The 14,049-nt window shown below is 45.9% G+C and overlaps 1 protein-coding gene and 1 long non-coding RNA gene across 12 annotated transcripts in view; one reads left to right on the forward strand and one right to left on the reverse strand.

Annotated features, from left to right (window-relative positions):
• Nucleotides 1–14,049, forward strand: part of TFDP2 (transcription factor Dp-2) — a 171,666-nt gene extending 157,617 nt beyond the window's left edge. For all 11 annotated transcript variants that reach the window (XM_067737623.1, XM_067737621.1, XM_067737622.1 and 8 more), the window contains 3 exons: nt 3,128–3,294; nt 7,286–7,391; nt 7,608–14,049. In XM_067737623.1, coding sequence (XP_067593724.1) covers nt 3,128–3,294; nt 7,286–7,391; nt 7,608–7,791 — 457 coding nt within the window. In that variant the 3' untranslated portion in view covers nt 7,792–14,049. The remainder of the gene's footprint in view (nt 1–3,127; nt 3,295–7,285; nt 7,392–7,607) is intronic.
• Nucleotides 3,503–7,084, reverse strand: LOC137224757 (uncharacterized). The gene is made up of 2 exons (XR_010943490.1): nt 6,453–7,084; nt 3,503–5,905 (listed from the first exon to the last, which is right to left on the reverse strand). It is a non-coding gene; the product is annotated as an uncharacterized lncRNA (long non-coding RNA).

Below are 14,049 nucleotides of genomic sequence, written 5' to 3' on the forward strand. Positions count from 1 at the left end.
GACACAAGTGTGGGTTGTGGCTCCCGCATTTAACTGCTTCAAAAGCTCGGTGTCCAAAGAACAAATGGGGATGATGCTGGGGCCTCTGTCACTTCCTTAGCCTTGCTGTGAGGATTAAATAAGATTATGCCTCTAAGAGGTCTGACTCATGGACAGTGCTTTGTAAATGTTAGCTACTTTTCCAAGGAGTCAGCATATAACTTATCATCCAAATTTGGGACACGTTTGAGAGCAAAAGAGGGCTCAGTAACCACATCGGTGCCAGAGGCGTAGCCTAGAACTGTCCTGGGGACTGGAACTTCGAGCCTCTTAGAGCTACTGCATCACCGTGGGGCTTTACCACTCCTGGTTTCTCCCACTCTTTTCTCTGGCGGTGTTGCTTCCCTGTCTTGATTGCATACAGAGATTATGGGTCACTTAAATAAGAAGGAACCAAAAAAAAGAAGAGTAAGAGAAACAACAGGGATTTCTAGAGTATTTGGTAATTAAGCCTATAGACACAAGTAGAAATAGTAGGGACCGTGCAGGCTGTGATGTCAGAAGATGCATTTTTCAATCTTTCCTCTAGTTGTATAGTTTCTTAACTTCTCTGAGATCTCATTTCTTCCTCTGTAAAAACAAGAATTATAGTATTTAACTTGCTGGTTTACAGATGTTAAATTCATAAAGGACCAGCCCAAATGGTAGATGTATTATTATTCACACACTTAAAATTCTTTACAGAAACATGTGTCTACAAGGACTTGTGACATATTCTCATAAATCTGAGAATTCTAGAGAATGGTTAACATATTTTTGGGAAAAACTGTTAGAATTCTAGTTATTCTCTCTAGTTAGTCTCTTGTTTTGTGGGAAATCATTAAAATTCTCTTCTTTGGTTAATCTTTGAGGTCTAAAAGAGTAGCAGGAAAGTGTGGGGACCAGAGACCTAAGGGAATTAAGGATTCTTGTCCTTCTTGGGTGGTTACTGACTCGTGCCCTTTCCTCGCCCTCCCCTGAGTGGAGGGAAGGAGGCTCTGAGCTGCTTGTAGGAGCTTGTTATTCAGGGTGGGGTGCAAAAGCCTGGTCTTTCAGTTACTTTGGTGATGCAATCCTTTCCCCTTAGCCAGGAGGCTTTCCCACAATGATGATTACACTTAAGAAACCTTCAGCGTTTAACGTATGCCTGAAGTCACCCCTGGGGCAGGCATCCACTCCAGATTTTGTGTGGTTTCTTTTTTTTCTGAATTTCTGTTAATGTCCTTATTTAAATTCATATACTTCAAATTACTTAAATGTGACATTTTGCTTTAAGTTATAAATTTTGCCCTTAAGATCTAGCATAAAAAGTTTTACCCTTGCGTGACTTTAATAGAATTTCGTGACAACGTAAGCCCACCACTGTCCCAGAACTTCGCCTGCACTCTGTCCCTGAGGGGCTGAGGCTCTGGGTGATGGTGCCCCAGGGCATAGCCTGGGAGTCAGATGGACTGTTTCTTCATACAGTCTCCTCTTTATTGAAAGCCTGTGCTAGGTAGCTGGGCATCCTGATTTGGTATTTTACAGAAACGTTCGGAAACGTGCTGTGTGTTATATACGACACTTTTTTCTTGCAGCGTTTTTACTCCTTAGGCCCTCAAGACAGGATTTGGGGGTTGGTTAGTTTGTGAAAAGTCTTCCATTTTCTGCTCATCTAAGGTATCGTGTAGCTAACACTTGACTCATGAAAATGAAGTAAGCATCCAACATGCTTTTTCCTCAACCCTAGTTAGGCCAACTCATAGTAGGAAAGTTAGATGTTAAATTGGAAAGGCTTTCTTTGCGTTATTTTTTTGTTAATGACTGCTTGCTTTATTTGTTTTTATTGAAGTATAGTTGACATACAATGTTATGTTAGTTTCAGGTGTACAACATAGGGATTTGACACTTGCATCCATTACAAAATGATCACCGTGATAAGTCTAGTAACCATCTTTCCCCGTACAAACTTATTACAATATTATTGACCATATTCTTTATGCTATATATTATATCCCCATGGCTTATTTTATAATTGGAGGTCTGTACCTTTTAATCCCCTTCACTTATTTCACCCACCACCTTCAGCCCCTCCCATCTGGCAACCGACCACCCATTTGTTCTCTATGAATGTATTTTTATTTGTTTCATCTTTTAGATTCCACATATAAGTGAGATCATATGGTATTTGTCTCTCTCTGCCTGGCTTATTTCATTTAGCGTAATACCCTCTAGATCTATCCATGTTGTCGCAAACAGCAAGGTTTTTGTTTGTTTTTTTTAATGCCTGACTAGGAATATTCCTCTGTGTTTGTGTGTGTGTGTGTGTGTACATCCCACATCTTTATTCATTCATCTATTGATGGACACTTCAGTTGCTTCCATATCATGGCTATTGTAAATAATGCTTTAGTGAACATTGGGTGTGCACTTTATGTTTCTGAATTAGTGTTTTTGTTTTCTTCAGGTAAATACCTAGAAGTGGAATTGCTAGATAGTATGGTAGTTCTTTTTTTAATTTTTTGAGGAAACCTCCATACTGCTTTCCATAGTGGCTGCACCAGTTTACACTCCCAGCAGCAGTGCACAAGGGTTCCCTTTTCTCCACACCCTCTCCAGCATTTATTTGTTGTCTTTTTGATGATAGCCATTCTGACAGGTGTGAGGTGATATCTTATTGTGGTTTTGATTTGCATTTCCCTGACGATTAGCGATGTTGAGCATCTTTTCATGTGTCTTTTGGCCACCTGTATAATCTACTTTGGAAAAATGCCTACGTGGGAAGGCTTCCTTAATATTTTATCTTTTGTGACAAAGTTATAGACAGCTTTGAAAAGTATTAGATTTAGACCAAAATTTCTGTCTCCAGTTTGCCACAGCTTAATGAGGGCTGAAATTTATGGACTCCTGTTGTCTGTCACAGGAAAGGTGTTTTAATTGGCAAGTGGTTTATTTGAGATGTCATTCTTCTGAACCCAGCAGAATGACTCATTGCCCTAAACGGTAACAATTTCTAGTACTGTAGCTGAGCTTAGGTCCTCATTCTTTTATTGAATATGCAGAGTACAAAACTATTCAGACCTCCCCAATACCGCAGAAAACCCCACACTAACTTTGTTTCCTGATGCAGGTTTGAATATCTTTTTAATTTTGACAATACCTTTGAGATTCATGATGACATAGAAGTGCTGAAGCGGATGGGAATGTCCTTTGGCCTGGAGTCAGGCAAGTGCTCCTTGGAGGATCTGAAACTTGCTAAATCACTGGTGCCAAAGGCTTTAGAAGGTTATATCACAGGTATGTTAACTCATGCTTTTTCAGTGTTGTCCTTGATTAAATGTCAGACCCTAACTTGCTAAAACCTTTCTCATAGAAAATTAAAGCCCACACTGTATGCCCTTCCTCAATTCTGTGCCCTTCCCTACCCTAAAATGTAACCTCTCTCTTGAATTTCTTGTTTATCACTACTTGCTTTTCTTTAGAGACACAAACACAAACAAATATAGTAAGCTGGAAACAATTTATTAGTTTTGCCTAATTCTCACCTTTACGTAAATAGAATCATAGTGATATATTCTTTTGTGATTTGACTTTTTTCACTCAACATCATGTTCTTTAGATTTGTCCACATGGTTTCATATAGCTGTAATTGATGCATTTTTACATAGAATTCTTGTATGCATAGAATTCTAGTATGTGGGTAAAGCACAATTTATTTGTTCATTTTACTGATCATAAACCTTTAGTGTGTTTCCAGTCTCTTGATATTTAAACGGTGCTGCTTTGAACATCCCCATAACTGTATCGCGGTGGCTGTGTGCAAGTGTATAGAGTGAGATTGCTGGGTCAGAGTCGGGTGCATCTTCATCGTTACTAGATGATGCCGCAGCTTTCCAATCTGATTTTGCCAAGTTACATTCTCACCTGCAGAGTGAAAGAGTTTTATCTTCCCAGGCAGGTGGATGTGAAATGGTATGGTAATTTTTTAAAATTGAGATTTAATTCATGTACCATTAATACACCATTTTTTAAAAAAAGTTATTTATTTTTGGCTGCGTTGGGTCTCTGGTGCTGCGCGCGGGCTTTCTCTAGTTGCGGCTAGCAGGGCTACTCTTTGTTGCTGTGTGTGGACTTCTCATTGCGGTGGCTTCTCTTGTTGCGGAGCATGGGCTCAAGGCGCGCGGGCTCAGTAGTCGTGGCTCACAGGCTCAACAGTTGTGATGTGCAGGCTTAGTTGCTCCACGGCATGCGGGTTCTTCCCAGACCAGGGCTTGAACCCGTGTACCCTGCATTGGCAGGTGGATTCTTAACCACTGCGCTACCAGGGAAGCCCAAAATACATTTTAAAGTGTACAATTCAGTGGTTTTAAGTATATTTACAGGGTTATTATGCAGTCATCACCAACCATTATCTCATTCTAAAACATCTTATCACCCCAAAAAGAAACCCCACATACACTAGCAGTCACCCTTTATTCCTCCTTTCCTCCCGGCTCCTGGCAACCACTGATCTACTTCCTGTCACTGTGAATTTGTCCATTCTGGACCTCTCATATAAATGGAATCATATAATATGTAGCCTTGGTGACTGACTTCTTTTACTTAATGTAATGTTTTCAAGATTCATCCATCCTGCTTCATCCCTTTTTATTGCCGTTTTGTGGACATACCACATTTTTTTAATCCATTTGTTAGTTGGAGGACATTGGGATTGTTTTCAGTTTTTAGCTATTATGAATGATGTTGCTATAAACATTCTTGTACATGTTTTTTTATGAACATAAGCTTTTGGTTCTGTTGGGTGTATGCCAAGCAGTGGAATTGCTGGGTCATATGATAAACTGTATTTAACATTCGGAGGAACTGCCAAACTATTTTCCAAAGCAGTTGTACTGTTTTACAATCCTACCAGCAATGTACCAGGGTTCTGATTTCTCCATATCCTTCTCCACGCTTGTTCGTCTTTTTTATCGCAACCATCCTGGTGGATGTGAAGTGGTGTTTCACGGTGGTTTCAGTTTGCATTTTCCTCATGACGGATGATGGTGAGCATCTTTTCATGTGTTTACTGGCGATTTGTTTATCTTCCTTGTAGAAATGTCTATTCAGATCCTTTGCCCATTTTTAAATTGGGGTGTTTTAAGAGTATAGTGAGTGTACTTGAAAATGGAAACACTATGTTTTGCATGTTCTAAAATTCAGATTTTCACTAATTCAGAAATTTTCTTTATGACTGTCCTAGTTCCTAAGACTGTGGTATATTCTGCACATAGAATTTGGATGTATAGACAAAAGCATTCTTTGGCCTTTGCTTTTGCCAGTTTCCTTCATTTATAAGCATTACTACCTAGAACTAATATTAAAATGCCTTTAAAACATGATGAGAAATTCTAAAGTATATTAAGTCAAATATAAGCAAAGAGGTTGTTTTTATTTTGTTTTATGGTTTTGGCCCTTTAGTCACAACACAAGAGTCTGTTGATTGAGATTTGGTTTCTGTTGGATTTAGTTTTTAAATTCGCACCACCCGCCTCCTGCAAATGGGACCCCCTCTTCTTGCCCCTCAGCGACCCAGTTCCCCGTCCTCACCCCGACCCGCTCCGTGCTCCCCTCGCTCCCCCCAGAGAAGGACCTCCTGTTTTATTAGCAGCTCAGGCATCCTAGCCGTCCAGCAGGGTCTGCATAAAGCTCTTACTCCATAAATCACCAGGACTTTATTTTAGCTCATTCTCAGTGAAAAGACTCAGGGCGATTAGGCGGGCTCTGTGGCTTTGATCTCTTTGTGACCTTGTTTGCAGACCGGGATACAGACTTTCAGGTTAGTTCAGAAGCAGAAGCGTGTGTGCCTTCAGTATGTGGAGGGACAGGGTGGCTCTTGAGGAGGGTTGTGAGAACCGTTGTGTGGGTCCTAGGAAAGAAAGAAATGTTGGCTTCTCAGAGCCACTGTGAAAAGAAAATGTGTCAAGAGCTGTGTTCTGGCAGAAGGTTTCCATATATACTAATTGATAACACTTAGCACAGGATTCTGGCCTTAATTTCATTATGTACGGACTTGTTCTTATTGTATGTGTTTAAAGTCTACTCTTCTTCTTAGAATTGAAGGGTTTTTGTTGTTGTTGTTTTCCCCACAGCTGCCTTAGTTCGCCTGGGAAGAAAAGATCCACAAGGCCATTTTAAGATGAATGTAGTCATTTAGTTTACTTTTTTCCTACGTGGGAAGCTTCTCACTTGGTCAGGTAGTGCCAGGATAGTGGAGTTTCCAATCCCAGTACACAGTTTCTTTTCCTTTTTGCACAGTGATAATCAAAATAGTTTTATAAAGTATAATAAAAGCTTATTTGGCAAATTACACTTTCTCAGCATACACTTGGTCTTATCTCACAACGTAAGTCAAATAAGTTTCTTTTTTTAGGAATGCATTTCTGCTGTACCTACCACCTGTGTTGTAAACTCACCGTTGAAAGAGATGGTACTCCTTCGTGCGGTAACAGATCTCAGATGTTCCAGTCACTGCCTTCTCTGAGCTAACATTCTAGATAAGGAGACAAGCGTTTAAACAAGTCGAAGTACAATAAGAATTGGTCAAGGTCGTGATAGGAAAACTATGGTAAATGCATAGAAAATGAGATTGCAAGGACGTAGCCAAAATGTTTCATACAGACTAAAACAGCAACGCCTCTCTCGCCCTCATGAAAAACGCGACTGTGCGTGGCCTTTTAAAATAAGGTCTAGTTCAAGTTGTAAAGCAGAGGGTACCAGAAAGAAGACTAGGCCTCTGGTGCCTAATAGCACTGAGTTCACCAGGGGGCACGAAAGGACGGCGTGCTGGGGGCCTTGGGCAAAAATGTGTCTGTCCTTCTGGCCTAAGGCATTGCGACTTGACTTTGTCTGCACCCACTCGTGCTCAGCTTGTTAACGCCCCGGCCAGAGGCTTTTGTGCTGAGTTCGGCGGGTGTTCAGGAGTAGTACGGCTCTCACTGTACTGAATGAGCTGCCCTCTCGAGGTCTTCTGTAAGAAGAAAGAATGAAGAGTCTGTGATTGGTTTAATTTGAATTCTTTCCTGCTGTAGTCTGCCTTCCTGTATTCCCCCCACCCACCCACCCACCCACCGCTCTTAAGTTCTATTTTCCAAGCTGAAGAAACCTGGGTTCTTCCCAGGGCAGGAGACTCGTCCGGCTGTAATTCAGAACAGGCCGATGGCCTTACTTGTCTGTGTTTTCTTCACGCCATAACAAAAGCAGCCACGGAACTTACAGAGCTGCCATCTGTTTTTGTTTTTCCCTGTAGATATCTCCACAGGACCGTCGTGGTTAAATCAGGGACTGCTTTTGAACTCTACCCAGTCAGTTTCAAACTTAGACCTGACCGCTGGTGCCACCTTGTCCCAATCAAGGTACGTATTTTTTCAGGGTGAGAAGGGCGAGCCGCGAAGCCCTGACCCTCCCTGGAGGGGGAGAGCCAGTGTGCTGTGCCGGCCGGCCGGGTCCCAGGCGGCTCCGGCAGGGCTGGCCTGCGGCTCCCCCCTTCCCCGGGTTCTTTTCCCTGTGTTCTCCAAAGCTTGAGACATCCACCACGTTAATGAGCCTGTGTGTTTTCAATTGTTTGCTAGTGCAAACCAAGGGTTGTGCTTGGATGCTGAAGTGGCCTTAGCAACGGGGCGGCTCCTGGCCGCAGACACTCACCGGTCCGGCAGTGCGGCCTCCCACTGCTCTGAGTCCCGAGGCGAGACCCCCTGTTCCCTCAACGACGAGGACGAGGACGAGGACGAGGAGGACTCCTCCTCCCCAGAATAAAGACAGGCGCAGACCCACGTTCTGCTCTTTGATGCTCATGTGTGTTTTTAGTGTGAGCTCTTGTGTTTGAAACGATTGCTTCGGTCTTTGCCTTTGTTTGCACTGTGTGTTCAGTGAAAACTAGGGAAACACAATAAGCAAATTACCTGAAGGCTGAGAGGATTGAGGTGAAAGTTAACGTAGTGTGAATGAAAACCCTGAACGACAGAGCAGTAGATCACATGGCAAACAAAGCACGTACTCGGAGGTGGCAGAGGGGATAGTCCCTGACTTGGCAGCACGAACGCAGCGCATTTATCTTCCGTGAGGCGGGGCGCCGTGGCCCCCAAACCCACGCAGCCCTCCTTATTGCCGAGGTGGCTCCATGAACAGTCCCCGACGGCCGTGTGCCCCACGCCCCGCTCCCTGCTCTGGGCTGCCTTTCACGAGGCGGAGCTGAACGCGAGAGGTTCCCGGTGGGAGGAGCTGTACAGCGAGGGATGGAGACCCTCGTGGCCCAAGGAGCACAGATTGAACCGCTGAACTAGTTGAAAGTCTAGTCGAGGTGCTTTACGCATCAGCTGCCTTAGACGGCTTCTAGAAAGGAGCGAACGCTAATTCTTGAGTACTTAAGTGACATTTAGAATAATTTATAGTCAAACTGAAATGATCACTATTAGCCAATGCATTGGTGCATAGAATTTTCTAGGGCTACTTCTGGAAGCCAAAATAGAATAGCATTTCCACGTGCATTACTTTGCCAGCACTGCCTTTCGCCAGCAACCTAAATCTGGAGTTTTACAAGAGAAGAAAATTGTCTCTATCGTTTTAATCAGAGCTATGCATTTCATACCGCTTTTTCACCTAGAACAAAACAAAGGAACAAGTCCCTATGACCGAGTTGCTTGCTTACAAGTTCCCTGCCGTAATTGTATGATTTCACCCCGTGTGCAATTTGTGAAAATGAACTGTCATTACTTTTGTCTGAAAAGTATTTCCAGAATACGAACAGCAATGTTTTCCTGTCCATGTCACCTTTGGTACATTCTCATTCATCAAAATGACCATATTGGGTTGATTCCTGGGTCAAACGCATTTCAAACTCACCCGATATTCAGTGTTTCACAGAAACACCAAAAAACGTTGAGCACTCCAGGTGACTGGGTGTGCGGTAGATCAGGACATAGACTGTCAGGTCAGAGCCAAAGATGCCGCTAGGAACCGCGCACTGCTGGGTTCACTTCCCGCCCCTCTGAATATGAGTGTGGAGACACTGCCACCACAGCCAAACCCCGACCTAAGCGCACATTAGTTAAGGTCTTGGAAAGGAGCAAACGATAATGGAAGATTAACTCTAAATCTCTGACTTGAATCATTTGGATTTGCCCCGAGATTATGCATCCAGCGTCTGTGGGCTCAGCGCTGAGCTCAGCCCAAACCGGCTCTTCCCTAAGCCCCGCAGGGGAGCGCGGGAGCCGGTGCCCACAGTGCGCCGGCGGGGAAGGGCCTGGCTGACCCAAACAACCAGTACACAAGGATGTACAACTCTAAGTTCCTTTGAGACAAAACGCATTCCATCAGGAATAAGCCATAGCGCAGACTCAGAGTGCGGAGGGGCCGGAGAGGTGGAGGCAGGTGCAGGAGAGCCCCGTAGCAGCCTGAGTTCCGGGCCACCCTGAGGCCGGGGTGGGCGCGGGAGGGAGGGCCCGAGGGCCTCCAGGGCACGTTCTGCCTGGAAGGTGTCAGCTGCACCATCAGGGAAAAACCGGGTCTCCTTCAGGCTGCCTCTCCCTCTCCCGAGCCCAACTTTTCTTGCCCCTGGACTTGAAAGGGGCCCAGCGGGGACCTGGAGAGGCCCAGGGCCACAGTGGGCTTTTCAGACTTCAGAATACCATGCCGCAGGTCCCAGGGCCACACATCAGCGTTCATGACAGGTACACCAATCGTGAGCACTCCTCTACCAGGTAGCAGGCTCCTTGCCAGAGTTCGTGGGGCACCGATCCCCTCCCTCATCTGTTCTCTCTCTGCTGCTGATAAAATATGGGTTTAAAAGAAAAAGCAACCAAAGACTCCTCTTACCATTCGTTACTGGTGCCCCATCAGTGGCCTCCACAGCCAGCGAGCAGCGTGTGGTGTTTGTTTGGCAGGAAGTGGCCTCCGTTCCTCAGTGACACCCTTGGGTTACTGCTGAGGACGCCCAGCAGAGTCACACTGTGGTCACAGGATGTGTTGTCACGGGTGTAAGGCTTTACCTGAGCAGAAAGCTAGACTCAGATGTTTAGAAAGAGAAATTCTGTCATTCTTCTGCTTCTCCCCTAAACAGATTTATGTGGTTCTGAAGTTCATTACTCAGTCACAATTTCATATAGAAATCAAACAGAAAAAAAAAAAAGGAAATTGTGGTTACAACATCCAGGCTTCTCTATAGGAGTAGCACTTGGGGTTATTTGCACACGCACATGTACACACACACGCGGACACCCCTCCCAGAGGGTGCTGGTTACACTCTGCTTGGGGGAAGTTCAAGAGTCCCCTTTTCCCTCAAGCGCCAGTGTATTCGGTAACCTTTCCGGTGCACGGTGTCGCCCAGTCAGTGAAGTCGTGATCCGTTTAGCACCCGCGCAGGTGGCACCAAGCCTGGCGTCTTTGGCCCTGATGTGGGAGGGTCCAGGCAGTGCCCACGGCGCCCAGGCAGCCGCCCACACTTCCTACCCTTCCCCGCTGCGCGTCTGTCTGACCCGCTTCATTTTCTCCTGTGATGACAAGGTGATGGGAGCAGCTTCAGGAAGTGTTGGCATAAACTGTGCCTTATGATCACGGAGGACCTCGGGGAGGGGCCAGGAAAGGAGGTGCTGAGACGGTGATTCCTCACCTCTCAGCGCTGCCCGCCCCCCTGCAAAACTTTACAAATGACCCCTGTCTTCTAGAAATGGTGGGGAGAAAACTGTCTGCAGTTGGCTGCCACTTCACCAGGATAAAGAGGATAACTCTCTTCGTTAGCAGAATTTACAGTTGTCCCCATACTCTGCCCTACCTGAAAAATGATGCCGGGGCAGCCCCCAGGCACACATGAGCCCCTGCAGGTAATTCAAGCAGAGAGAATTCCACAAAGGCGTGGCTCACTTTAGCCGTGCAGACATCAGAAACTTGGCTGTTTGGTAAAACACAGCCCTTTCTGGGCTGCTCAGGTTGTAGAGACAGCAAAGTTTGGGTGTAACCTGGGCCCTGGGACCGTCAGAGCATAGTGGGCATGGGTGGGGCAGGGTTAGCAAAGGAAGGAAACTGCCTCAGCTCTTCCTACAAGAACCACACACAGGGGGGGAAGCCTGGTTAGCTTCCTGCGTGAGTCACTTCACGTGGCCTTTGATTCCTCACCAGGCCCCTCGCCTCGGGCGCATCTGTGAGGTGGCCTTCAGGGCTGCACTGCCACAGTGGTCCCTGCAGGGTGGGGGCTGGACGGTGAATGGGAAGATTTAATCCTTCAGTAAGTGTTTGAGTGAATACAGGACAGAAGATGTTCAGGTTGATTCGTGCTGTGGAAAAAATGACAGGGTCATGGGGCAGTGGGGGAAAGGCTACTTTGGCTGGCGGTATCCGGGGAAGGCCCCCTGAGAAAGTGACTTCTGTTCTGAATCAGACAATTGAAAGACCTCCCTACGAGGCCACCCTACCCCATAACGTGCACTTGGGAATCTCTGCTAAATTCCAAAGGCCCCACTCTTCCAGCTTTCAGTGTACATTTTAGAGTCTGTCAGGGAATTTCTAAGATTAATAAAAGAAAACCAAACTTAGCTACCAGCAGTAGCCATAAACTAAGAGAACATTCTAACCCATGGAGGTCTCCTTGTTGGCTCTGTTACCTTCCAACTGAACCTACACAATAGGAAAGTGAGTAGAAATGGAGAACTTTTCTAGGTGTTTTCTTCTAGTTTTACAAGTTGTTAGATACATAAAGATCTACTTTTTATATTAGATGTATAAAAGAGAATCTTTTATCCTGCATATGGACTAGTTTTAGCAGAGCTGAAGACTACCTGAGGATCATTTTCCCAAATAGGTTCCCCACTTTCAGGCACCCGAAGCAGTGGTCCCCCAGCACTGACGATCACTCCCACATTTATCCAGACCCACGGGGTGTGCCAGGGCCCCTGCAGGACGCCGCTTGAGCGGCCCTCGGAAACGTGCCTCCCTGCCCTCTGATTCACAGTCATACAACGTTCAGTTCATTTGCTTAACTTCCATTCAAGCCGAAGACTATTACCCAAAAGGAAAATAGTGTCTGACGTTGACTTTACCGTTTTCTAAAAAGTTCAAGCTAATGCCCACGTAAATTACATTTCTCAGGAATTAGCCAAGATCTCTCTGGAAAGCTGTGCGTAGATAACCTTCGGGACCCCGTTTTCCCACCTACTTCTACACTCACACTGTGCTAAGGAAGAAAAGGTGAGGGCATAAACTCTGCCCCTCCAGTTCTGACCTGGGAGTCCCTGACAAGTACAGAAGTTTCAGTGGCCGCAGGTGTGCACTGACCACGCTCTTGTGACAGAAGAAAGTATATTCGCTTACTTCTGTGCAGCTGTACTTTCAGATAAAATCCTGTATTCTTACAGGGCCTTCGCTTTACACGAAGGCCTGTGAATTCCATGCTGTCGTGACCCCTTGCTACTCCAGCAGATCGGACTTTGGTCCTCTGCCTGTAGCTGCCTTAGAAGCCAGCGTAGTGGACACGTGGGGGCAGGACTCGCCCCTTCTCCACCAAGGGCCTCAGAATAGGGTCAAACCCTCCCCACTCAGGCATGTGAAACCGGCCGGGGGCGTGACCGGCCCGATGCCCCTCAGCCTGTCTGGCAGAGCCTGCCCTGCATCCCGAATCTCCCTCCTCCCGGGGCCCCACTGCCTCCTACAAACCCAGCCCTCACCCGGGTCCTCCCAGAGGGCTTCTGGGTTAGCATCAGCGCTCTGTCACACCAAGTGCTGAACAGCTGAGCAGCAGGAGTGGACTCCGCCCGTGGGTCCCGGCGAGAGGCTGTGGTGTCAGTCTCGGGCCTGTCGCGGCCCGGAAGACCCAGGCTTAGAAGAAACCCGTTCCTCCCTGGGCAGAGCCCTTCACGCACGTTGGAGGTCAACTGGCCCTTCTGTAGCAATGTTAGCTTTTTTCTGTCCGTGCCCGTCTCAACCAGGAGACATCCCCAGATCACGTTTGGGTTTTATAACCCGTCGCTTTGTTGCTGCAAACTCACCATGTTGTCACTTCCCATGCGCTGTTTTCAGCATGTCAGGCACTAATGGCAAATGGCCTGATGGTTCTGTGTGTTCACGACTGGGGTCAAAGATTTCTCGCAAACCCAAAGTCTCTGGGGACCGAGATTCTCTTCTGCTAAGAGACTTCTCTGAGCGTGTTGCAGTTCTGTTTTTCCCAGTAGGACCGTGGCGGCTTCAACCGTTCGGTGTCCCAAAAGGCGGACCCACCGGCCGCGCCAGGGCTCGGAGGCCCACAGTTCAGTACTGTGAGGTCTCGAGGCGGCTGCTGGCCATCACCACCCTGACTGTTAGACAAAAAAGAAAGGCCATGAGCCCAAATCCCCAGCTGGTTCACCTGTTCATTTGTAGATGTCGTACTCTGATCATGTGCTGATAGGTTTTATTTCCAGAAAATACAGTTGTGCTTTTTTCTGCATGAAGGAAACATCATGGTGCCACATGCTTTAAGCAGTTTAAACGAGAAATAAGGGGAAAATGCAAACACCACATCTGACCTGCCTAATGTAGACTTTATTAGATTGAAGTATCTAACCTGATTATTATTTTGTAGCATTCTCAAACTTTGTAAATAAATACCATTATTTTTATATGGAAATTTTATAGAAGAGCTATTTCTGTATACTTAATTATTCCTGGGTTTTCTGAAATTGCTTCCAATAGGTCATGGACAAGTGCTAATCTGTGTTCCTGTAAAGGATGGTTCAAGGACCACCCACAGCAGAATTGATGGGGGGAGTTTTAAAATTTTGCCTCCCTAGGACCCACCCCAGACGCTCACTCAAAAGCTCTGGTGGCGGTGGGGGAGGGGGGGAGCCTGGGAAGCTGTATTTTTAATAAACTCTTGAGTGGGTATTTTTGTCCATTACAGTGTGTCTGTCCATCTTGAAAGATTAAAAGAAGGAAAGAAAGAATAAGCATTTGAAATGAGTTTAAGTTGTGCTTGAGGAAAAAAATGTATCAGACTGTTCCATGATTTGAATGAGATGTACTATAGAAAAAATAAATAATTTAAAATAA

Source organism: Pseudorca crassidens, chromosome 5 (genome assembly GCF_039906515.1).
Source record: "Pseudorca crassidens isolate mPseCra1 chromosome 5, mPseCra1.hap1, whole genome shotgun sequence".
Classification (NCBI taxonomy): Eukaryota; Metazoa; Chordata; class Mammalia; order Artiodactyla; family Delphinidae; genus Pseudorca; species Pseudorca crassidens.